Source organism: Kogia breviceps, chromosome 4 (genome assembly GCF_026419965.1).
Source record: "Kogia breviceps isolate mKogBre1 chromosome 4, mKogBre1 haplotype 1, whole genome shotgun sequence".
NCBI classification, from domain to species: domain Eukaryota; kingdom Metazoa; phylum Chordata; class Mammalia; order Artiodactyla; family Physeteridae; genus Kogia; species Kogia breviceps.
Genome location: NC_081313.1, coordinates 151,431,772 through 151,457,750, shown reverse-complemented (window position 1 = coordinate 151,457,750; position 25,979 = coordinate 151,431,772). Strand labels below are relative to the sequence as shown.

Below are 25,979 nucleotides of genomic sequence, written 5' to 3'. Positions count from 1 at the left end.
CAGGATCCCATCCAGGATATCACATTACGTTTGGTCATTATGTCTCCTTAGGCTCCTCTTGGTTATGACAGTTTTTTGAGGACTACTGTTCAGGTATTTTGTAGAATGTCCTTCAGTGGGATTTGTTTGTTTTCCTTATGATTAGACTGAGGATATGGGTTTGGGGAGGAAGACCACAAAGGTAAAGTGTCATTCTCATCATATCATATCATTTACTACCAATATGAGTGATCACTGTTGATGTTGACCTTGACCACCTGGCTGTTTGTCAGGCTTCTCCACTATAAAGTTTCTCTTTTAGGACTTCTTTAGTAGTCCAGTGGTTAAGAATCCACCTTCCAGTACAGGGGATGTGGGTTCAATCCCTGGTTGGGAATCTAAGATCCTACATGCTGTGTGGCAACTAAGCCCATGCGTCGCAACTACTGAGACCACACGCCACAACTAGAGAGCCTGTGTGCTGCAACTACAGAGCCCATGCGCTCTGCAGTCCGCATGCCACAAATAGAGAAAAGCCTGAGTGCCACAACGAAAAGATCCTGTGTGCCACAACTAAGACCTGATGCAGCCAAAAAAAATTATAATAATAAAATAAATAAATAAGGTTTCTCTTTTCTCTCTTCCATGCAACACTCTTCAGGAGGTCATTGTGCACAACCCACACTTAAGGAGTGGGGAGTTAGGCTTTCCCTCCTTAGGGTAAAGTATTACATATTTACTTGGAATTATTTCATCTGGTTGATTCATCTCTTCTCTATTTATAATTTATTCAGTCATTTATATGTATCAGTATGGACTCATGGATATTTATTTTATACTTTGTATTGTAATACAGTGTTACTTTGCTTATTTTTTTGCTCAAATTATTTCAGCTTTGGCCATTGAGAGTTCTTTCAGTTGACTCCTGTGTCCTTTGACATGTTGCCATTGCCATGGGTGTTGGTTTTTTGTTTGTTTTGCTTTTTTGAACACTTCCTTCTTTTCTGGTTCTGTAAGATGCTCCAGGATCATCTTGTATATATTTCCTGTCCCAGTCCTAGAATCAGCCATTTCTTCAAGGAATCCTAGTTTCCATTTATTGGAGAATGATATTAGAAACCAGGCTCTGGGTATTAGGTGTACTTGTTACTACTAAGGTTCTGTTGCTTCTGGGCCTTCCCAGTTGACAGAGCAAGGAAATATATGTGTGTATACTAATACCTGTATATGCACATATCTATAAATATTTCTACATATAACCATTTGTATCTTTATTAAGCTAAGAAGAAATTCATACTTAGGTCTCCAACTCTAATCCATTACATTCTAATCCATTACATTACATAGATCATTCTAATTTTCTCTCTTTGCTTATCTGTAAACTCCCACTCCAAAGCAAGAAACCTGGCTGACACCAACCACCATCCATTTTCTTAATTGTTCAGTTCACTGAGCTCTCAGAAGTTCTTAAACATAAGTAACATATTGTAAGGCCTTTGGAGTGCTGGTGCTTGGTGTGAAAACTAATGTAAATTACTTTCTTCTCAACTTAAATCTTCCTTGGCTGGAATGCCTAACTGTGTACTTAACTTTTCTTTTGCCACTCATTAAAAATTTTTTATCAAGAACTTGTACCTAATTTATAAGCTTTTACACAGCAAAGGAAACCATAAACAAAACGAAAAGAAAACCTATAGACTGGGAGAAAATATTTGCAAGTGGTTCAACTGACAAGGGCTTAATTTCCAAAATATGCAAACAGCTCACATAGCTCAATATCAAAAAACAAACAACCCAATTGAAAAATGGGCAGAAGACCTAAAGAGACATTTCTCCAGAAAAGACATACAGATGGCCACTAGGCACATGAAAAGATGTTCATCATCACTAATTATTAAAGAAATGCAAATCAGAACTACAATGAGGTACCACTTCACACTGTTCAGATGGCCATCATTAAAAAGTTTACAAATAATAAATGCTGGAGAGGGTGTGTAGAAAAGGGAACCCTCTTACACTGTTGGTGGGAATGTAAATTGGTGTAGCCACTATGTAAAACAGTATGGAGGTTCCTCAAAAAACTAAAAATAGAGTTGCCATATGATTCAGCAACCCCATTCCTGAGCATATATAAAGACAAAACTATAATTCAAAAAGATACATGCACCCCTATGTTCATAGCAGCACTATTCACAATAGCCAAGACATGGAAACAACCTAAATTTCCATCAACAGATGAATGGATAAAGAAGATGTGGTGTATATATATATATATATATATATATATATATATATACACACACACAATGGAATATTATTTGGCCATAAAAAAGAATGAAATAATGCCATTTGTAGCAACATTGACGGATCTAGAGATTAACATACTAAGGGAAGTAAGTCAGAAAGAGAAAGACAAATACCATATGATATCACTTATATTTGTAATCTAAAATATGTCACAAATGAACATATCTACGAAACAGACAGAGAACAGACTTGTGGTTGCCAAGGGGGAGGGGGTATGGAGGAGGGAAGGATTGGGAGTTTGGGATTAGTAGATGCAAACTATTATATATAGGATGTATAAACAACAAGGTCCTACTACTGTATAGCACAGGGAACTATATTCAGTATCCTGTGATAAACCATAATGGAAAAGGATATGAAAAAGAATATGTATACATATAGCTGAATCACTTTGCTATACAGCAGAAATTAACACAACATTGTAAATCAACTATACTTCAATAAAATTTTTTTTAATTGAAAAACACTTGTAAGAAAACATAAATATTAGTATCTTAACTTGAAAATGACACAAAACTAGGTGGATTTTGGAACATATAACAACAAAAAGAAAGTATTCATTAGGTGAGCCTGCAAATGGATTAAAAAAAAGTTAGTAACAAGGTTTTGTGGAGACGTGGCTTAAGTAACAGTTCAAGTGGAGGACAGCTGGGAACCTTCAATCATGTAAGCTCAGCATATGCTAACATGTGCCATGGCTGCTAAAAAAAATATATTGAAGGCTTGGCCTGTATCCCTGTGAACATAATATTCAGATGAAGGAAGACATTAGTCTCATACTGCTCTTGATATTGGAAGTATTCATTCTTTGTTGAAAGAATTGAAAAAGACATTAAAAATTGATGTCCAAAAATGAACAGGATGGAAAAAGTCTATAAACATATTTTATCAAACACAGTTTGGAATTTGAGCATCAAAATGAATAATGATAGTATTTTAGACCATTAAGAAAAAAAATAGTAACTGTGACTTCATACTGATCTGAAAAGTAAAATAAATTGAAAGTTTGATGAGGAATGGAATATTTACCTGGTCTCGAAATACCTCCCTACAGAATATTTAATAATTACTAGGGGAAAAAGAGTAACTTCACAGTGGAAAATGCCTGGAGGACATCTCTTTTATGAAATGATCAAAGTGAATGTCACCAGTAATGGAATATACCAAAACTGCGCCACCTGGGAGTATTCACTGAAAAGAGCACAGCATCACTTCTGTGATGTTACTGCCAGAGGTATATGACCTGAGTCTAGTCACAAGGAAACACTAGATAAATCCAGAATGAGGGACATTCTACAAAATAACTGTGCTGTAGACTTCAAGAGTGTCAAGGTCATGAACATCAAGCAAAGTCTGAGAATCTATTCCAGTCTGATGGAGACTAATGAGACATGACAGTTAAATGCAATGCATGGCTCTCATCTGGGCCGCTGTAAAGGACACTATTGGGAAATTGAGTAAATTGAATGGACTCTTAGATTAGTAATGTATCAGTATTAATTTCCTGATTTTGATGGTTGTACTCTGTTTATGGTTTTTTGTTTGTAGAATATACACTAAATATTTGGGGGTGATGTGGCATCATGCCAGTAACTTACTCTTGAATGGTTTGGGGGAGAGGTTTTTATATGATATTTCTAACTTGTAAATGTTAGATTCTTTTAAAAATCTTTAAAAAAAAAAAAATAATTTGGGACTTTGTGAATAATTAGTATGGAGAAAAGACTGAGGTGGAGCCCCAGGGAAGATGTCTTTGACTATCAGAAGGACTGTTGTCCTTCTGAGGAATTTTCATTGATTCTAGAAGGTGTTTCTTATATTTGATGGCATCTTACAGTTTATTGACAGGATACAGTGATGATGCACCTTACAGTTGATGGTATTTTACACCATCAGTAAGTGAAATACAGTTTATTCAGTGGAGCTTCTCCAGAGAAGAGAACCAAGAGCCATGAATGAGCATTTAGGAATCAAGATTTTAGTTATAAAAAAGACCTTTCTCATACTTAAAACTACCCATGGATAGAACCAGTTACCTAAAAGAGTCAGTAATTTATAGGGTGTTACTGTATTATGTTGAAGATGACCCCTAAGAACTCTTCTAACTAAAAGATTTGATGACTCTCTTAGTGTCTGGTGATATCTTCCTAATTATTTTCCTACCTTTCTGCCTCTCTACATGAAGGATGAAAGTGGCTTTCTTTTCCATGCTGGTCTTTGCTCCTGTCATCTTTTCTTTTTTATGATGTAGAGATTACCTGATGAGCGCATACAAGCAGGAGACAGTATAAGAAAAGAAACTTGACATTTGAGTGCTGGGCATTGAGCCTTTGCTCCACTTGTGTGAGGTTGACGAACTTCCTACTCAAAGAATAAAAGAACAAGGATTCAGTAGACCCTTGTTCTTTTTGAAGACAAACTACAGTTGAGGATCATCAGGAATTATCAAGCAACTCTGGAATCGCTCGGTGGCTCACACATGTAGCTCCTGTATGTCAGCCTCGGGGCAGGAGGTTTAGGTTCAAACTTCAGCACGATTTCAAGTTAGTCAGTGTTGTGAACCTTGTGAGCATCAGCTGTATACCCATGGTGCTGGCATTTTCTTGAATCAGTACAGCTGCTTTCAAACCAGTGCACTTCCACAGTGACAAAACTTCACCTTTCATTCTCTTGCTCCACACCCTGTGTCCCTCCTTTATCACAGTCATTCAATTCCCTGCCTGTCACTTCTCAGAGGCCTTGACTCCTGACTGACTTACCCACACATGGTCCTGCCATCATCCTGGCCAACTTCAGAATCCTTGTGGAGAGTGAACACCCAAACCTAAAATTCTTTCCTCAGATCCTTTGACCATTGCACCTCACCAGGAACCTAGGACTCATTATCTCCTGGAATTTTTATATCTCTGGAGTCTCAACTCCAGTGTCCTATTCTCCGACTATTGCTTCTTCTCTTTCTCTCCCTCTCCTGTCATTTGGGTTTGTTGAAGCTTCCTGTTCCTTGGGCTCTCTCTCTCTTTTCTCCCACTTATCCTCCTCCACACTTCACACTTGCATTCTACTTAGATCATGAGCCACTATTTCAGTCACTTTGACAGCTTCATTTGGTTAAGAAGTGTCTGCCATCACATGACTGTCAGTTACCTTTAGGTCCATTTGCCTCCCAAAATGCCCTGAATGTCAAGGAGTTTGCATTTTATTTAGTTAATAGAAGGGACACATGAAAGTCTTTGAACAGAGGAATGACATGACAGATGTGTTTTAGAAAAACCACTGACAAATCTCAGCAGGAGATCTATAATTGATATAACCTGTCATCCACATTGATCAGAATTACTGCTGTATTCATTTCATAAAAGAATGTAACATCTTTTTTTCTCCCTTGAATTCTTTAAGGGGTCAGTGAAGAGACAAGTGAATACTACGTTTGAAGAAGTGAAGGTATTGTAGATTAACATCTGAGAAGGACTTAAGTCAGTGGAAGTGAGAGTTAAGAGGAGCCCTCAGATCATAAGTGAGCAAATTCATTGAGGCACAAGCACACAGGGCTCAGCCAGTCTGTGCAATGTGACTGGTAGGTTAGTACAGAAAATCCCTGACCTACACCTACCTGTTCCTTCAGCAGCAGCCATTCTAGACCTTTAAAGAAATTTTAATCTCTTTAACTTAAAACATATGGTGTTCTGCTTTACATATAAAGAGGTCATTGAATTCTATAGGAATAACTGATGCCACTATCAGAAGTTATAAAAGTATCATTGCAGACACTTAATGTGGGAATGCAGCATTCCCCTGATCTATTTTTTATGGGAAATTTCCTGAAATTATTTAAGAGCTTTAAAATTCCTTAAAACTTTGGCAGCTGATTTGAGCTTAACAAACAAGTTCATCTATTAAGGCATAAAACCTCTGCTAAATGGGATTTTGCAGGTCAGCTTATAGTACAAAAGTGAAAGAGCTTATAGTAAAAGCACTTTCTCCACTTGGTGGCCTAGTGCCTCAAACAGTTCATTTGCTCTTTTCCTGTATCTGCCTTTCTAGAGTTAAAGTATCAGCTGCCCAGCTGAATTGGGCTTGCCCTGAGAGTCATTCTCAGGAGCCGGGTGACGAAGACAGTTGAGGGGAGAGGCTGGTGATTTCTGATACTTACCAACTGCGGGCACTCCCTGAGCTGAAGCTCAAATCCTCTTGGAAGCCAGGAGGATTGTGTTGGTCAGCAGATACCTGAGTGTTTCCCAAGGTGGTGGGAGAAATTAGAGAGAATAGGAGTTCCAAAATGTTGCAGTGAGGGCTTTGTGGTTTCCTCCAAAGAATGCCTTCCTCTGCTTTCCATGAGTAATAATAATACAAGTAGAATAAGCTCAGTAAACTAGCATTTACTGAGCATCAGCCATGAAGCCTGAAGGTGATATCATTTTTTGAAAGAAGAAACTGAAATTCAGAGAGGTTAAGTATCATGCTGGAATTTGAATTTAGACATTCTGACTTCAGGGCCCGAAGGAGGTTAATTCTGAGGTTCATTTTTTGGCCCCTGAAAATTGATTTTGTAGTCAGGATTATAGCAGCATTACCGTATTTTTCCACTTACCCTTTTTTCCCATTAAAAAATAGAAGTGCTAGGTGTTGGGGGGAGGGGGACTCTTTTTTACAGAAAAAATGCCAACCCAGAAGTTCTGTTTATTTAGTAGGAAAAAAGATAAGTAGAAAAATATTGAGTACAGAACCACTTTACAGAATGTAGAAGAAATCATAGTGTTTAAAAAATCACCATTTTGCAAACACTATTGTAGTAACTGATTCAGGTGGGCATTAGTGGGTGCTCAGAGCGTTGAATGAAAGATTATCATTAGCCAAGTGATAAAATTCGCCTTCATCAATAAAGGTAAAACCCGACATATGCTTCCTGATGTAGCATGCTAGAAGGACATAACGTCACCTGTGTAGCACTCCTACCAAAAATGTTTACTTTGGAGATCTAATCATGAGGAAACAATCAGACAAATCCAGGTTGAGGGACATTTTTAAAACATACTGCCTGGACTCATCAAAAAAGTTAATGTGAACAACCAAAAGGGACTGAGGAGCCTGTTTTAGATCAGAAGAGACTAACAAGAAGAGACAACTAAGCACAGTACCCACAAGGCCTGATTAGGTATTGGGTACTCAACTAACCTAAACAGTTCTGAGAGTCATTATTAGAATCAGAAGTATTTTGAATGTGGGCAGTATGTTGCAGAACAATGTCATATCAGAGTTCAGTTTCCTGAGTATGATAAATGAACCTGTGTCCTTGTTCTTAGGAGATAATGCTGAAGTATTTAAGAAGGAAATGTCATAATGTTTGCATAATGTTTGCTCAATTGGTTCAACAAAAATAAATACACACAGAAAAGGTGAAGTGTTACCAGTTGACAGATCTAAATAAAAAGTGCATGAGTATTCATATAGTATTGAAACTATACTGTAGGCTTGAAAATTCTCAAAATAAAAGAAGAAAGAATAGAATTGTTTATTGAAGTAGCCATACTCAAGCAGAGGAAACAGATTCACATTAAAAAATAACAATGGAGAAAGTTTTCAATAAAATAGGTGAAATCAGGTATCACAACTAGATTTTTACTTAATCGGCATCTCTGGCAAATTAATCCTGGCTGCTGGGCATGTTGAAATGCATAGGAATCTGAAGCCATATTCATGATTTATTTGCATTGTTTGCCAAGGGCTTCAGATGTGAGAGTGGTGATGAATGTTCCAAATATTTGTCATCTTTCCTTGAATATTCACATCATTACAATCTAACTAGTTCTTAACTCTGTCAGTCACTGCTTGATCTAACCCTAATTTTATCCTGAGCTTACATATTCTCTGGCATTAATAGCCTCCCCCCACCCCACCCCACCCCAGAAGCTGGGCCAAGGCTTCACAGTCTTTAAAAGTGAAGTGTCTGAGGCAATCCTTAAATTAAGTTCTTTGAGCCCAGATCACCTTTATGGGTGGGGAATGAGGAGGTCTGTGAACCTCTCCTGACATTAGAAGGGGGTGCCCTACCATCAGATTCTCTAAGGGATTTATGACCTAAAATGGTTGAGACTAATGCCTTTGCTGGTATTCTGATGATCTGCTGTAATTATTTTTCACTTTGTTTGACCAGCAGTGTTTTAGTCTCCTTTCCTGTCACTCTTCCCAGTCTCCTCCATTGCAGTAGCATCATGAGACCACCTGTGTTTGGCTCCTCTCTCTAGTCCCTTTAAAATTGTCCTTTGCCCTTTGAGAGCAGATGCAGTTTTCATTTAATCAAGAGCAAGTGTAAAGGAAAAAGTACTCCTGTGTGTCTCTTTTACCACTCACACAGAAAACTTCACTTCCGACACTTCTAGTCACCAAATGTTTGTGGGGTTTTCCCCATACCAAGCAATTTTCAGCAACACTAGCTGGTGTCCTGTAATTCAATTTGATTCTGACACTATCTGCCTGAGGTTAATCAGATCCTACAAGTTAAGGGCTCAGTCCCACAAGACATCCCCCCTCCCCATGCCACCGCTTCAGAAGCCAGTTGCAAGTCACACGTTGTCACCAGTACTTCTGACCCACCAGCTGTAAGTTGAGGTTCCCACAACCCCCTTCTCCGGTGCAAAAATTTGTTAGAATGGCTCACAGAACTCAGGGGAAAACTTACATTTACTGATTCACTATAAAGGATATAATAAAGAATACAGGTGAAAACGTACATAGGGCAAGGTGTGTGAGAAGGGGCTCTCTGGCTGAAAGGTCCAAGCTTCTCATCATGGCTTAGTCTCTCTGGTGACCTGCCCCCATCCTGCAGCTATCCAGGAGCCCACCAAGATTCACCTTATTAGAATAAAAGACATTCCCATCACCCAGGGAATTTCAAGGGTTTTAGGAGCTCTGTGTCAGGAACCAGGGTCAGAGACGTAATGTTAGAACAAAAGATGCTCCTTGCTGTCACTTAGGAAATTGCAAGGGTTTTAGGAGCTTTGTCCCCGGAACCAGGGACAGAGACCAATATGTATCTTTTCTACTATTTCACAGCGGGTAATTTTCCACTCTGTTTGCAAAGTGAACATTAAGGAGCCTTGATGATAGGATATGCTCAATAAATACTGTTGAAGGGATGGTTGAAATAATTAAATGCTTCTTCTCCCAAACAGCTTTCCAGTTGAAATTAGGTGGTGCTCATTTAGTGTTGTTTGAATGAATGACATTACATGGATTGGTTCCCTTGGCTACCTGTGCAGCTTTCCCAGCTCCTTTTCCAGCTTGAGTCTTCAAGAGGAAGACTCAGAACTGATTTCTAAAACCATTTGTACCTGGTGTGATTATAAAGCAATGAGACTGATTGTCATGTGTTGTTTGTGGGATCCGTCTCAGTTACTTTATAGCCATACCTGGTATCTTATACTGCAGATCATTGCCTGTTGAACAACATTTTAAAAGCACTTAAGGTTTCTAATTGGGAATTTTAAATGGTTTAGCATCGCTTTATGATTTTTTTTCTGACTTACTGATCAGAACTCTTACTTCAGAAGGATAATTAGAGTTAACTTTGTTGCTTGCTTTAATTTTGCAGTTTTCTTTCTGTTTTTGGATTTTTAATCAGTATTCTGATAAACTGCTGATAAATTCTGATGAAATGACTGGCACAATTTTGAATAAGGTTATACAAAGGTGTACCATTGGGTTAAACTTTTCATAAAACTTTTTATTATTAAATTTCTTTTCAATTGTATATGGTCTTTTGACTGCACATTGTACAGTCCTTTTTTTTAGTTAAGTATGATAAATGAAACATATAAATGAAATACTTAGTAGTAGTAGTCATTGAAGCCTTCGAAAGGGCAAGTTTTGGGGGTGTTGATTTTGTTTTGGTGGTTTACATTTATATGCAAAAACTTTATTCAGATTTAAGTAAGTGGTTATAATTTTCTCTTTCCCCCAATAAAATGTCTGTTCTCCTTCCTTTGACCCCCACAGTCTCGGGGCTCTTTGAAGAAGGCCTATTGTAAAAGTTACATGTTGCCACAGGCTGCTTCTTCACCTTATGAAAGGATGATCACTGACAGCTGGATTGGTGGTAGAAAGGCTTCTCTTTTTGCTTAAAAGAAAGTGGGAAATTATTCCCTTTCTGGAGAAGGAAAGGGACAAAAATTTCATGCTGTGCATAGGAGAGAGAGTCACTTGCCTTTACTGTATTACTGCTTATGTAATTGAAAGAACTGGACAACTAGGAGAGCAACTTACAAACATCCTTGTAAGTAACTTAGACAGTGGCTGTAGCGGAACCTCTGGACAGCTGTTAGAAGCTGCAAGTATTTTGATGCCAGACTAGTCCAGAGTTTTGAAGTTTGGACATTTCTCAGGAAAGGTTTGATTTCCACAAGATTTCAGGGGTAAATGAAAAAGGAACCTTCCTCCAGTCCGACCTACACATAGGATCAAAGTTAGTTTCAACTGTTATTGTTTAAAGATACCACCATTTGGCATTTTGCTGTTGGAACTCTATTATCAGATTTGTGTCGTAAGTCAGTGAAATTATAAAACTGTATATCCTGTACTTCTCCTTCTTTCTATTCCTTGTGCTAGTTCTACACACAATAGATGCTCCATAAACATTTGTAAGAAAGATTAATGTAAAAAGTACCAATTTTTGTACTGTAAATGTTTTTCACCTTTTTATAAGGAGTTGGGACTCTAGAAAGAACATTTTAAGATGGAAAAAGTTTTACAGTGAAAACCTGCCATGATTTAATCACATTTCTATTGGTGTATAATACAATGCTGTGTACCGTCTTCTGTTACATTTGGCTGATGTAATAATCTTTTTTAAATATAGTTGTAAGATAAGTTTATGGTTCTTAACACTGCAATCATTTATGCTTTAAGTGCGTTTAAGTCTTAAGTAGTACACAACAAGTTTCTGTTCCCACTTGGTGCCAGCATACCCAACTGCAACTTCATTTCATTTGAAAAGTTGAATCTGCAAACCCTTGCCATTAGCAAAAATTACAGTAGTTTTGCTAAGTAGCATTTTTATATATTTGATATTCTATAAATTTTAAATGTCACTTGAGTATATATATTTATTTTACATTACAGGCACTGGAGATATTATTGCTGTCATGATTACAGAATTGAGGGGTAAGGATATTTTGAGTTACCTGGAGAAAAACATCTCTGTACAAATGACAATAGCGGTTGGAACTCGAATGCCGCCAAAGAACTTCAGCCGTGGCTCTCTAGTCTTCGTGTCAATATCCTTTATTGTTTTGATGATTATTTCTTCAGCATGGCTTATATTCTACTTCATTCAGAAGATCAGGTACACAAATGCCCGGGACAGGAACCAGGTGAGCTACCAGTACTCTATATTGATTGATGCTTACTGGCCATAATTCATAGACATCTGTTGTAATCATACATAATAGGTAAATGGTTAGCTTAATATCATAGTGTGATCTAGCTAATTCTGGTGATTTGAAGAAATATTACAAAGTTGCATTTTTAAGCCTGGTAACATTTGTTGGCGGTGGCAGGGGAGTTGGAAGGGTGGGGGAGGGAGACTTTTCACTATATTTTTGTTCCATGTGAAATTTTTTTCCCATGTGAATTTTGAACTATGTATTATCTATTCAGGAAAAATAAATTATCTGTCCTATTTAAGCTTAGCCATGGGGCAGTAATGAGGTGGGGAAGGACCAATAGAAGAGATATATCTAGATAGTCATCCTAGAAATTCCATTGACCAGTGCAGTGGATTTCAGATGAATGAATAAAGACACAGAAAAGACAGTTCACTGCCCTGTAGTAAAGGGCTTGCAGATGGTTTTCTGTGAGTTTATCACTTAGTTTGTTTGATGTGCTATATATATAGAATATCTACCCTGGAGCCAGGTTTGAGGTATTAGGTCCCATTACCAGTCCTATGCTTTTCTAAGACACTAAGAAGTAAATTGCTTGGAGAGTGGTTTGAAGACAATTTTTATATAACACCATCCTCTCCTCAGTGTACATCTGAGTCCCCGTGGGGCGGTGTGAAATTTTCATCCTTCCTCATTCTAGTGAAAAGAGCACAGACTTTGGTATGGAGTTCAAATCCTGACCTTCCCACCAGTTTGCCCTTGTCCCTCTTGCACAGTTTTTTTAGCTTCTCAACTTGTTTCTGCATCTGAAAATATGTATAAAATATCTGAAAACTATAATTTATTGAACATTTGTGTGCCAGGCTCTATGCAGCATCCTGTACATCTTTAAATTTTTTATCATGATAATTTTTATTATTTATAATTTCAGACTTACAGAAAGTTGCAAGAGTAATATAAAGTATTTCCTTGCCCAAATTCCTCAAATGTTAATAACATTTTACCATATTTCCTTTTTAACGATTTCAGAGTAAGTTTGAGATAAGATGCCCCTTTACCCTTACATACTTCATTGTGTACTTTCTAAAAGCAAGAACATTCTCTTATATAACCACAGTGTATGATTATCAAGATAATGAAATTAACATTAATATCATTATCTGATCTATAGACCTTTTCTAAGTTTTGTGAAATTATCTTAATAATGTCCTTTATAGCAAAGAAAACCCTGGATTGATCCAATCAAATTGTATGTTGTGTTCAGTTGTCACATCTCTTTTAATCTGTTTCATGACATTGACATTATTGAAGAGTACAGGCCAGTTGTTTTGGATTTGAGCTTGTCTGATGTCTGATGTTCCTTCATGATTAGATCCAGGTTATATGCATTTTTGTCAGGAATACCAGTCCTCTACATTTGTTAGTTTTTTATTTTGAGATAGGTGTAATTTCACATACATTTATGAGAAATAATACAGAGAGATCCCAAATACCCTTCACCCATTTTCTCCCAACGGTAAAATCTTGCATAACTATAGTAAATATCACAACCAGGATATCAACATTGATATCAACATTGATACAATCCACTGATCTTATTCAGATTTCTCCAGTTAAGCTTGCACTGGTGTGTATATAGTTCTGTGCAGTTTCAGGTGACCACCTCTGCAGTCAAAATACAGACCCATTATCACAAAGATCCCTTGTGCAAATTCTTCTATAGCCACAGCCACCTCTCTCCTACACCCCTGCCTAACCCCTGACTACACTAGTCTGTTCCCCACTCCGTAGTTTTGTCACTTCAAGAATGCTGTATGAATGGAATCACATAGTATTTAACTTCTAGAGTTTGGATTTCTTCATCTAACGTAATTCCCTTGAGATCCTTCCAAATTGTTATATGTCAATAGTGTATTCCTTTTTATTGCTGAGTAGTATTCTATGGCTTGGATGTACTATAACTTGGTTAACGAAGTTGTTTCCAGTTTTGGCTATTATAAATAAAGTGACTATGAACATTCATGTACAGGTTTCTGTGTGAACATGAGTTTTCATTTCCTTGGCATAAATGTTCAGGAGTGCAATTTTTGAGTTATTATGATAAACACATATTTAATTTTGTAAGAAACTGCCACACTCTTTTCCCAAGCAGCTGTACTATTTTACATTCCCAGTAGAAATGTATCCCTGATACAGTTCCTCTGCATCCTTGACAGAATTTGGTGTTGTCACTATTTTTCATTTTAGCCATTCTGATAGGTGTATAGTAATATCTCTTTTGTGATTTTAATTTGCATTTCTCCGATGACTACTGATGGTTGAACATCTTTCAGGTGCTAAATGCCACCTGTATATCCTCTTCAGTGAAATGTTTATTCGTGTCTTTTACCCATTTTCTCCTGGGTTGTTTGTTTTTTACTGTTGAGTTTTGAGAGTTCTTCATACATTCTAAATACAAGTCTTTTGTCAGAACTGTGGTTTGCAAATATTTTCTCCCAGTTTCTCCCAGGGTCTTTTGAAGAGCAAAATTTTTAATTTCGATGAAGCTTAATTTATCAGTTTTTCCTTTTATAAATTGTGCTTTTACTGGCAAGTCTAAAAAAAAACTCTTTGTCTATCCCTAGATACCAAAGATTTTCTAATTTTTTTCAAAAAGCTTTACATTTAAGTCCATGATCCATCTTGAATTAATTTTTGTGTAAAGTGTGAGGTTTAGGTTGAGGTTCCTTTTTTTGCTTATGTCTGTCCAGTATTGCACCTTTGTCAAAAGCACAAAGTTTGATTCCTTGCCTAATCTTTTCCTCCTTCTAATTCTTGTTTCCCAGCAACAAGTCACCTCTTTCAACTCCTTTATCTGTTCCTTCTGTTATTAACTTCATATAACTAAGTAGCATGCTATACTCCTTTTTTAAATAAATTAAAGGTGTTTTTTAAATATATTGCCATCATGAAAGAGTGAAAGTAAAATGATCAAGAGTAGCTCTAAAAGAATGTTCTTGACAAGGAAACCCTAAAATATTGGTTTGAATGTAGTGCATCTCAAGGACTTTTGAAAAAAGCAAATGGTTTGTCCCAGGAGCCTGCTCTTTGACGGTACTGCTTTAATTAGCACCCACCATGGGGCCTGTGTGTGATGAAGGACTCAGCATAGTCACCATCTGGCACAGGCCACAAACGGGAACTGGTTTTGCGGCTGACTGCGCGCAGACTTCCTCAGCATTCTTCTCCAGACGCTGCTGTAGCAGAGTGGTATTCTGACCTTTGTTCCTCCTTCCGTTTTTCCTAAGGTTGAGAAGCACTTGATGAAATTTTTATGTGGCTTAAAAAGCTTAGCTTATTAAAGTTTAATATGAAGGTGGCAGCAACTCAGCTGGTTGAAACCTTTGGCTATTTTAAAAGAGAAAACAGAACTATTAGTGAAGAAAAATAAGTGAGTTTAAGGAGAGACTCATTTTCTCCCACAAACTGTCATTGTGAAGTAGTTCTTTCTACAGAATATGCTACCAAAGACAACCATGTGTTGTGAATAACTTTCTAAGCACAGTGTAATGTACACAATTGACAACATTTTACACTGGAATTAAGAATCTAATGCTTTGGCTTTTTAGTGTACTGCCAGGTATCTGTGGTTGCTCTTCTTGAAAACTTGTTAGAATACATCTGAATACAAATAGGTCAGATGATGGCTGATGGTAAACTTAAATGTCACCTTCTAATAAGACAGTGATAGTTATTCCACACGAGAGGATAGATGTTTGGTGTGTTTTATTGAAAGGGTACTTAAGGTTTTTCTGAGAAATGTAAACTTGTTCACAATTACATAGTTAATATCGTACCCTTAATCCCAAAGTGGTCAAGTTTGACAAACCAGAACAATAAAACTTTTATTTTACTGTTGAGGAATAAGGCAGGTATAAAAAAATTCCGTAACCTAGGACTACTGAGTTTAGAAGATCTCCTTATGAAAATCCCCTGTGAAAATGCATATGGTTTTAAGGTATTTAAAACTCATTGTAGCTTCTTGCCAAAATGTAGTATTCTTAGACTTTATACATATCTCAAGGTTACTGAAATGAAATATGCTTTTGCTGCCCATTTTTATCTCGGAAGATAGCTAACTGGAGAATGCACTTGCACGTGTGAGTATGGAAGAACACTGAATGTTCTTCAGAGGAAGGCTAGTACTTTGCATGTATAATCTTCAGAAATGGTGGGTTCAAAAGTCTTTTCCTTCCAGATTGGAAGGGGAGAAGTTATTGTGCATACTGTCAAGGTTTTTCCCCTAGGAAAAGATTATGTAGTGAAAAAGGGACAGATTTCTTCTTAGTTGGATGGTAGATTGGATTTTATTATGTTTTTTAGGGATTAACAATTCCAGAAGAACTAGAAAAGGAAACTAGATCTTTGAACTGAGAATGTATTATTTTACCACTTTTTAAGTATATTGCAAGTGTTCTATCATCTTTTTCATGTCTTGCTATTATGATCAATGTACATAAATATCACTTTCTATATCAGAGACTATATGCCTTCTAAACATGATATCAAATTTTAAGACTTTGTTTTTCTAGCACAAAATATTTTCTTGAGATCAGAGTGTTTCTAAGATATTCAATTCTACATCCTTGGGGTTTAGCACAGGGCCTGGCATGTCACAGTATCTGAATACATGCTTAAATGAATTAAAGAATGAGATTACATTCTATTGGGAAGGCAGACAGGTGTAATCAAAATACCATGTAGTATAAGAGTTATTCTTTTGGAGCAGAGTGATATTACTAGAGTGTTATCCAGAGGAGGTAGCGACATTTGAGCTGAATTTTAAAGGATGAATAAGACTTCATTAGACAGGAACTGGGTGGAAATTCAGGCAAAGGGATCATTTTCCACAGAGCTGTGGGGAGATAAAAGGAGAGACAGAAGAGTTGAATGGCATCAGAAATAGTAGGGAGAAGACCTGAGACTGAACTGATACTGGATGAGCATATTGACACTAGAAGATGAAGGGCTTGACTCTCATGCTGAAAAATTTAGACTTTACTCTTTAAGCAGTAAGGAGTCATCAAAGGTTTTTTATTATCTATCAGGAGAGGCTTGGGGGAAAGAGTTCTTAAAGAGGAAAATATTGAAGAGCAAAGGAAAATAATATTAATAAAGCAAGGTTATGTAGAGAGCTGGGGGAGGGATTGGGGCACAGACAAATGGTTACCTTGGAAAACTGTTGGGGATACTTCTTTTCAGACAAAAGAGAAAAAGGTAGTAGTGATGAGAGAGTGAATGAAAGAAGGTGCTGACTATAAGACAGTTATTTCAATCAGGGAAAAATTATATTTACAGCACCTGAATTTCACCAGTGTCTAAAAGAAGAAAACCCTATTATCTGTTGATAATAGACCTAATTCTGTATCTTTGGGAGAGTTCTGATGACTGAACAGAAACCGGAGATGAGTCTCATTAAAGTGACCTGCCATCAATATATGTGAACCATCTGGCTTTGAACAGATCATTCCTGTTAACTTAAGCAGTATGAGTTGTTTTAAATTGTTTTCTACCAATTAAAAACTTTTGGATACTCTGCATCCAAATATAGAATAGTGTTCACATTGGTATTCTTGATGTCTTTAACCAAGTGAAATAAATTAATCTAGCCCCTGATGGTAATATCCCTTCATATTTTATAATATGGGAAGTCTTTTAGGCATTTATAATGGAAAAAGAACTGGACTAGAAAGTCAGGAGACCAAAGTTTCTGGTCCCAGCACTTTTACTAACTTTAGATAGATCACCTTAGTTCTCTCTGGATTTGGGTTTTCTCCTTTGTATAATAAAATGATGCATCCCTGTGGTTTTGTCCCATTCTATAATGTTCTGTGTGTGGTGAGGTGGAAACTTGAGTAGCTTTGTTAACTGAAGTCAGAAGTTTGGAGAATATGAGTGGGTAGAGGGTTATGGGAAATGCTTTGGAAGCTAGGGTTGGTAGTTTATACTTAGGATAGTGAGTCTCAAATTTTAGTATGCAAAAGAATCATGTGGGGGCACTTTTTCCCCCTCCTTCCCCTCCTCTTTTCCTTCTCCTCCTCCTCCTCCTTTACTTTCAAAAACTGCGCATTCCCAAGACACCTCCCCCCTCCAATCTTTTCAGGAAGTCTGGATATGACATACTTACCAGCTCTCAATCTGAGCAAATTACTTAATGTCTCTGTGCCTCAATCTCCTCTTCTGTAAAATGGGAATAATGTAATTCTTTCTCATAAAATGATTGTGAAGATGTCATGAGTCAGTACATGTGAAGGACTTACCACAGTACCTAGCACATGGTATGTACTGAATAAATCTTAGTTGCTATAAATATCATCATTATTTCATATTATTATTAAGTACCTGGCATGGTAGTCAGGTGACAGTAAGGGATCTTAAAAAAAATGATCTTCACAAAAAGAATTTGTGCTTCATCTTAGATATTTGAGAGTCAGCATGACGCAAATAGTATTAAAACCAAGAGGTGGGGGAAAAATGCTTTTAGACAGATTCAAGTAAGAGAACAAAATCATAGCCGAGGTATACCTGTCACAAAGTGATGGGAAATGTTGAGGGAGGTATTTAAAACTCAAGGGATGGTCCAAAAGAAGCTAGTAACACAGAAGCCAAGTTCCAAGAAAAATATTACAATGAAGATATTTGACATTATTATCTAACACAAGGAAAAGATGTTTTTTACTTTTGCTGCAGGAGGTTTTGAAAGTTCAGAAGTGGAAGTGTTGATATATCTAAATATTTATGGGAGATCTCTAATTAGGTGCCCTACATACATTTATATCAACTTGCTGAAGCTGAACTCCTACCATCAGTGCCTGCTCTCCTCTCTCTGCCAGTCTCTCATCTACCGTGATGCCTCTCCCACATAGCCAGTCACTAGCTAGAAAGCTGGGATGGCCATTCTTTTTTTTTTTGCAGTACGCGGGCCTCTCACTGTTGTGGTCTCCCCTGTTGCGGAGCACAGGCTCCGGACGCGCAGGCTCAGCGGCCATGGCTCACGGGCCCAGCCTCTCCGCGGCATGTGGGATCCTTCCGGACCAGGGCACGAACCCATATCCCCCGCATCGGCAGGCGGACTTTCAACCACTGCGCCACCAGGGAAGCCAAGATAGCCATTCTTGACTTCTCTCTCTTCTCATTCCCCCACATCAGTCAGTCATTAGGTTCTGTCAGTCTTACCTCCTAAATCTTTCTTACTTTGTCCTCTCCTCTTGCCCCACTACTACTTGCCTAATTCAAGCCCTACTTATCTCTCTGAAGTACTAGACTCTACCTGGTCTCTCTGTCTCCAGTTTTTTCTGTGTCACATACATTCTTCTCTGGAAGTCAGATCTGAATTCTCCAAAATTCAGATCTCATCATGGAACTCTTTTGTTTAAAATTCTTCAGTAGAATTCTGATCTGAGCAGGTTGGAAGCAGTGGGTATTTTGTTTAATCTTCCCAAATCCCTTTAAAAAATAAAAAGAACAGCTAGGATAGCAAAAGGAAAAATCCACAGACAGCATCTTCAATGATGCCAAGGAGCAGGGTACCTCCAAGAACTTCTGGAAAAGGAGTGGTCATGCCAGACAACTAGCAGCAGCAAGACCTGCACTGTAGCTCCAAGAAAAGGAGCCAAAAGAAGAAAAGGGTGGTCCTGAGAACCAGAAATCAGGAGAGGGCTTCACTCAGAGGGGAAACCTCAGCAAATAAATCTGAGAACAACTGGTAAAATAGCTACAGCACCACAGACTCTATAATTTGTAAACAGTTGAAAAAAAAGACCTTGGAAACCCATTAAGGAACTTCAGGGAACACAGGGTGGTGGGGCAGCCTCAGCCCTTGAGGCAGTCAGTAACACACATGAGCATACACACTCAGCCTGGATGATGGATGGATGGATCAATCTAGGTAAAAACTTTAAAAACTGTAAAAAATCTATATGAGAAAAACTAGAAAACACTCCTGAAAGACGTATATACTTAAACAAATATATATACCATATATATACAGTATATACTTAAACAAATGGAAAAGACACCTTCTTCCTATTGAATATAATCATTCAATACAATGAATGTATCAGTTCTTCCTAAATTCATTCATAAGTTTAACTTAAGCCCAATAAAATTATTTTCAGATATTTTTCTGGGGTTAGATAAGGTAATTATAAAATTTATTTAGAAGAATAAGTAATGAAAAAAAATCCTGAAAAAGAGGAGCAGTGAACAGGTAGCTAGCCACACCAAGTTTTAAAATACCTAATAAAGCCTCTTATTTAAAAGTGTTAAGAGTTAATCCATGAATAAATAGAGCAATAGAACAAAATGCAAAATCCAAAAATAGACACAACTGAGTGTTGAAATTTAATACAAAGCATCACCTCAAATCAGTGGAGAAATATGAACTTTTTTTTTTTTTTTTTTGCGGTACGCGGGCCTCTCACTGCTGTGGCCTCTCCCGTTGCGGAGCACAGGCTCCGGACACACAGGCTCAGCAGCCATGGCTCACGGGCCCAGCTGCTCCGCGGCATGTGGGATCTTCCCAGACCGGGGCACGAACCCGTGACCCCCGCATCGGCAGGCGGACTCTCAACCACTGTGCCACCAGGGAAGCCCTGAACTTTTTAATAAATGGTTGTGGGACAGTTGGAAAAAGACAAAATTAGAACCATTCCTCATTTGTACACCAGGATAAATTTCAAATGAAGCAGAGATCTAATTATAAACAATGAAACTACACATATTAGGAGGAAATGAAGGCTAAATTTTCCTTTTTGATGGAGAATTTGAATTACGGCTCAAAATCCAGTAGGGTAATAAAGATGATTGATAAATTTGACTATTTTTTAAAGGAAAAATCCAAAAAATGAGTGATAAACTTTTAAAAAAGATATTTGCAATTTACATTACAAAGGGTTAATAACACTGATACATAAAGAAGACCCCCCCAAAAAAAGACGGAAAACCTGTTAGAAAAAAATGGGCAAAAAAAAATAATTCACCAGAAAGAAATGCAAATAGTTCTTAAAATGTTAAAAGATGTTCAACCACATTCATAAGTTAAATATGACTTAAAACCAAACTGAGATACACACTCATAAGTTAAATATGACTTAAAACCAAACTAAGATTTCTTATTAGTGCAGGGGAAAAAATATTCTAAGGTTTGACAACATACTTTCTTGACGAGGTTATAGGGAAAACAAGCATACTCATACATTGATGATGAGAATGCAAAATGGTACAGTTCCTGTGGTGGTGAAGTGGGAATTTGTAATATCTTGCAAAATGCATATGCACTTATCCTTTGTCTTAGTAACCTCACTAGTAGGAAATTAGCCTGATAATGAACTTGCAAAAGTAAAAAATGAACATATTTTTTATACAACATTGTGATTTATTTATAATAACAAAAGACTTGAAACATTCAAATGTCCATCGATAGGAGTTTACATGAATAAACTAGTACTCTACGCATGAAATACTCTAAATGCAATGGAGTAGTGTATAGCTGTAAAAGACAGTGGTTTCTAAAGCTCTCTGGATGCTGCTATGGGGTGACCTCTTAGTGCAGTACAGTTTTAGCATACCAATTTATTGTACAAAAGGGGGGGACCATGAAAACATTGATATATAGAGATATACATATCACATATATACATATATGCACACGTACATAATCTGCATTTATTTTCAAAAGGAAACAATGTAAGGATAAAGCAAAAATTAACATAAAAACATTATTTGGGGGGAAGGGAACAGGATGGAGGAGATAGAGATTGATGAGACTTCCCCGTACTGGTTTTATAGTTTTGACTTTGGAACCATCTAAATGTTTTAGATATTATTTTTTAAAAACAAAGAAATCATCAAAATTGAAAAGAAATGGAACCTAAATATATTTCAAGATGATGATATAAGCACATAGAGAAAGGAATTGTTTTAGGGGACTTTTCTTTGACAGTACATTTCTATTGGGATACATTCTAAGGATAAAAAAAAAAGTCTAAGCTGGAGCTTTCAGCAGCAAGGAGGTACTTGAGAACAAGCTCTTGTAAATGTGAAACTCTGGGCCATTGATCGACAATGTTTTCAAACAATAATAATGAGGACAGGACTCATCAAGCATACCGAGTATATGGAATTTTTAAAAAGCAGCCCACAGAATAGAACCAAGATGGCGGAGTAGAGGACATGCTCTCACTCCCTCTTGCGAGAACACCAGAATCACAACTAACTGCTGAACCAGAATCACAACTAACTGCTGAACAGTCATCTAAAGGAAGACACTGGAACTCACCAAAAAAGCCCACATCCAGAGACAAAGGAGAAGCCACAATGAAACAGTAGGAGGGGCACAATCACAATAAAATCAAATCCCATAACTGCTGGGTGGGTGACTCACAAACTGGAGAACGCTTATACAATAGAAGTCCACCCACTGGAGTGAAGGTTCTGAGCCACAGGTCAGGCTTCCCAACTTGGGGGTCTGGCAACAGGAGGAGGAATTCCTAGAGAATCAGACTTTGAAGGCTAGTAGGATTTGATTGCAGGACTCTGACAGGACTGAGGGAAACAGAGACTCCATTCTTGGAGGGCACACACAAAGTAGGGTGTGCATCAGGACCCAGGGGAAGGAGCAGTGACCCCAGAGGAGACTAAACCAGACCTACCTGCTACTGTTGGAGGGTCTCCTGCAGAGGCAGGGGGTGGCTGTGGCTCACTGTGAGGACAAGGACACTGGCAGCAGAAGTTCTGGGAAATACTCCTTGGCGTGAGCCCTCCCAGAGTCTGCCATTAGCCCCACCAAAAAGCCCAGGTAGGCTCCAGTGTTGGGTTGCCTCAGGCCAAACAGCCAACAGGGAGGGAACCCAGCCCCACCCATCAGCAGACAAGCAGATTAAAGTTTTACTGAGCTCTGCCCACCAGAGCAACACCCAGCTCTACCCACCACCAGTCCCTCCCATCAGGAAACTTGCTCAAGCCTCTAAGATAGCATCATCCACCAGAGGGCAGACAGCAGAAGCAAGGAGAACTACACTCCTGCAGCCAGTGGAACAAAAACCACATTCACAGAAAGATAGACAAGATGAAAAGGCAGAGGGCTATGTACCAGATGAAGGAACAAGATAAAACCCCAGAAAAACAACTAAATGAGGTGGAGATAGGCAACCTTCCAGAAAAAGAATTCAGAATAATGATAAGATGATCCAGGACCTCGGAAAAACAATGGAGGCAAAGATCAAGAAGATGCAAGAAATGTTTAACAAAAACCTAGAAGAATTAAAGAACAAACAAACAGAGATGAACAATACAATAACTGAAATGAAAACTACACTAGAAGGAATCAATAGCAGAATAACTGAGGCAGAAGAATGGATGAGTGACCTGGAAGACAGAATGGTGGAATTCACTGCTGTGGAACAGAATAAAGAAAAAAGAATGAAAAGAAATGAAGACAGCGTAAGAGACCTCTGGAACAACATTAAACGCAACAACATTCGCATTATAGGGGTCCCAGAAGGAGAAGAGAGAGAGAAAGGACCTGAGAAAAAATTTGAAGAGATTATAGTCGAAAACTTCCCTAACATGGGAAGGGAAATAGCCACCCAAGTCCAGAAAGCACAGAGATTCCCATACAGGATAAACCCAAGGAGAAACACGCCAAGACACATAGTAATCAAATGGGCAAAAATTAAAGACAAAGAAAAATTATTAAAGGCAACAAGGAAAAAACGACAAATAACATACAAGGGAAAATTATTGAAACCAACAAGGGAAAAATGACAAATAACATAAAAGGGAACTCCCATAAGGTTAACAGCTGATTTCTCAGCAGAAACTCTACAAGCCAGAAGGGAGTGGCATGATATACTTAAAGTGATGAAAGGGAAGAACCTACAACCAAGATTACCCTACGTGGCCAGGATCTCATTCAGATTCGATGGAGAAATCAAAAGCTTTACAGACAAGCAAAAGCTAAGAGAATTCAGCACCACCAAACCAACTCTACAACAAATGCTAAAGGAACTTCTCTAAGTGGGAAACACAAGAGAAGAAAAGAATCTACAAAAACAAACCCAAAACAATTAAGAAAATGGCCATAGGAGCATGCATATCGATAATTACCTTAAATGTGAATGGATTAAATGCTCCAACCAAAAGACACAGGCTTGCTGAATGGATACAAAACAAGACCCATATATATATGCTGTCGACAGGAGACCCACTTCACACCTAGGGACACATACAGACTGAAAGTAAGGGGATGGAAAAAGATATTCCATGCAAATGGAAATCAAAAGAAAGTTGGAGTAGCAATACTCACATCAGATAAAATAGACTTTAAAATAAAGAATGTTACAAGAGACGAGGAAGGACACTACATATATGATCAAGGTATCAATCCAAGAAGAAGATATAACAATTATATATGCACCCAACATAGGAGCACCTCAATACATAAGGCAACTGCTAACAGCTATAAAAGAGGAAATCAACAGTAACACGATAATAGTGGGGGACTTTAACACCTCACACTAATGGACAGATCATCCAAACAGAAATTTAATAAGGAAACACAAGCTATAAATGACACAATAGACCAGGTAGATTTAATTGATATTTATAGGACATTCCATCCAAAAACAGCAGATTACACTTTCTTCTCAAGTGCACACAGAACATTCTCCAGGATAGATCACATCTTGGGTCACAAATCAAGCCTCGGTAAATTTAAGAAAATTGAAATAATATCATGCATCTTTTCTGACCACAACGTTATGAGATTAGAAATGAATTACAGGGGAAAAAACAAAAAATGCACAAACACATGGAGGCTAAACAATACGTTACTAAATAACCAAGAAATCACTGAAGAAATCAAAGAGGAAGTCAGAAAATACATAGAGACAAATGACAATGAAAACACGATGATCCAAAACCTATGGGATGCAGCAAAAGCAGTTCTAAGAGGGAAGTTTATAGCTATACAAGCCTACCTCAAGAAACAAGAAAAATCTCAAACAATCTAACATTACACCTAAAGGAACTAGAGAAAGAAGAACAAACAAAACGCAAAGTTAGCAGAAAGAAAGAAATCATCAAGATCAGGGCCGAAATAAATGAAATAGAAACAAAGAAAACAATAGCAAAGATCAATAAAACTAAAATCTTGTTCTTTGAGAAGATAAACAAAATTGATAAACCATTAGCCAGACTCATCAAGAAAGGCAGAGGACTTGAATCAATAAAATTAGAAAGGAAAAAGGAGAGGTTACAACAGACACCACAAAAATACAAAGCATCCTAAGAGACTACTACAAGCAACTCTATGCCAATAGAATGGACAACTGGAAGAAATGGACAAATTCTTAGAGAGGTATAACCTTCCAACACCGAACCAGGAAGAAACAGAAAATATGAACAGACCAATCACAAGTAATGAAATTGAAACTGTGATTAAAAATCTTCCAGCAAACAAAAGTCCAGGACCAGATGGCTTCACATGTGAATTCTATCAAACATTTAGAGAAGAGCTAACACCCATCCTTCTCAAACTCTTCCGAAAAATTGCAGAGTAATGAACACTCCCAAACTCATTCTATGAGGCCACCATCACCCTGATACCAAAACCAGACAAAGACACTACAAAAAAAGAAAATTACAGACCAATATCACTCATGAATATAGGTGCACAAATCCTCAACAAAATACTAGCAAACAGAATCCAACAACACATTAGAAGGATCATACACCATGATCAAGTGGGATTTATCCCAGGGATGCAAGGATTCTTCAATATATGCAAATCAATCAATGTGATACACCATATTAACAAACTGAAGAAGAAAAACCATATGATCATCTCAATTGATGCAGAAAAAGCTTTTGACAAAATTCAACACCCATTTATGATAAAAATTCTCCAGAAAGTGGGCACAGAGAAAACCTACCTCAACATAATAAAGGCCATATACAACAAAACCACAGCAAACATCATTCTTAATGGTGAAAAGCTGAAAGCATTTCCTCTAAGATCAGGAACAAGACAAGGATGTCCACTCTCACCACTATTAATCAACATAGTTTTGGAAGTCCTAGCCACAGGAATCAGAGAAGAAAAAGAAATAAAAGGAATACAAATTGGAAAAGAAGAAGCAAAACTGTCACTGTTTGCAGATGACATGATACTTACATAGAGTATCCTAAAGATGCCACCAGAAAACTACTAGAGCTAATCAATGAATTTGGTAAAGTTGCAGGATACAAAATTAACACAGAGAAATCTTTGTCATT

At 37.6% G+C, this 25,979-nt stretch overlaps 1 protein-coding gene across 3 annotated transcripts in view; it reads left to right on the top strand.

The window, feature by feature from the left end:
• Positions 1-25,979, top strand: part of RNF130 (ring finger protein 130) — a 131,907-nt gene that overhangs the window by 36,583 nt on the left and 69,345 nt on the right. For all 3 annotated transcript variants that reach the window (XM_059060536.2, XM_059060534.2, XM_059060533.2), the window contains exon 3: positions 11,401-11,651. In XM_059060536.2, the coding sequence (XP_058916519.1) occupies positions 11,401-11,651 (251 nt within the window). The remainder of the gene's footprint in view (positions 1-11,400; positions 11,652-25,979) is intronic.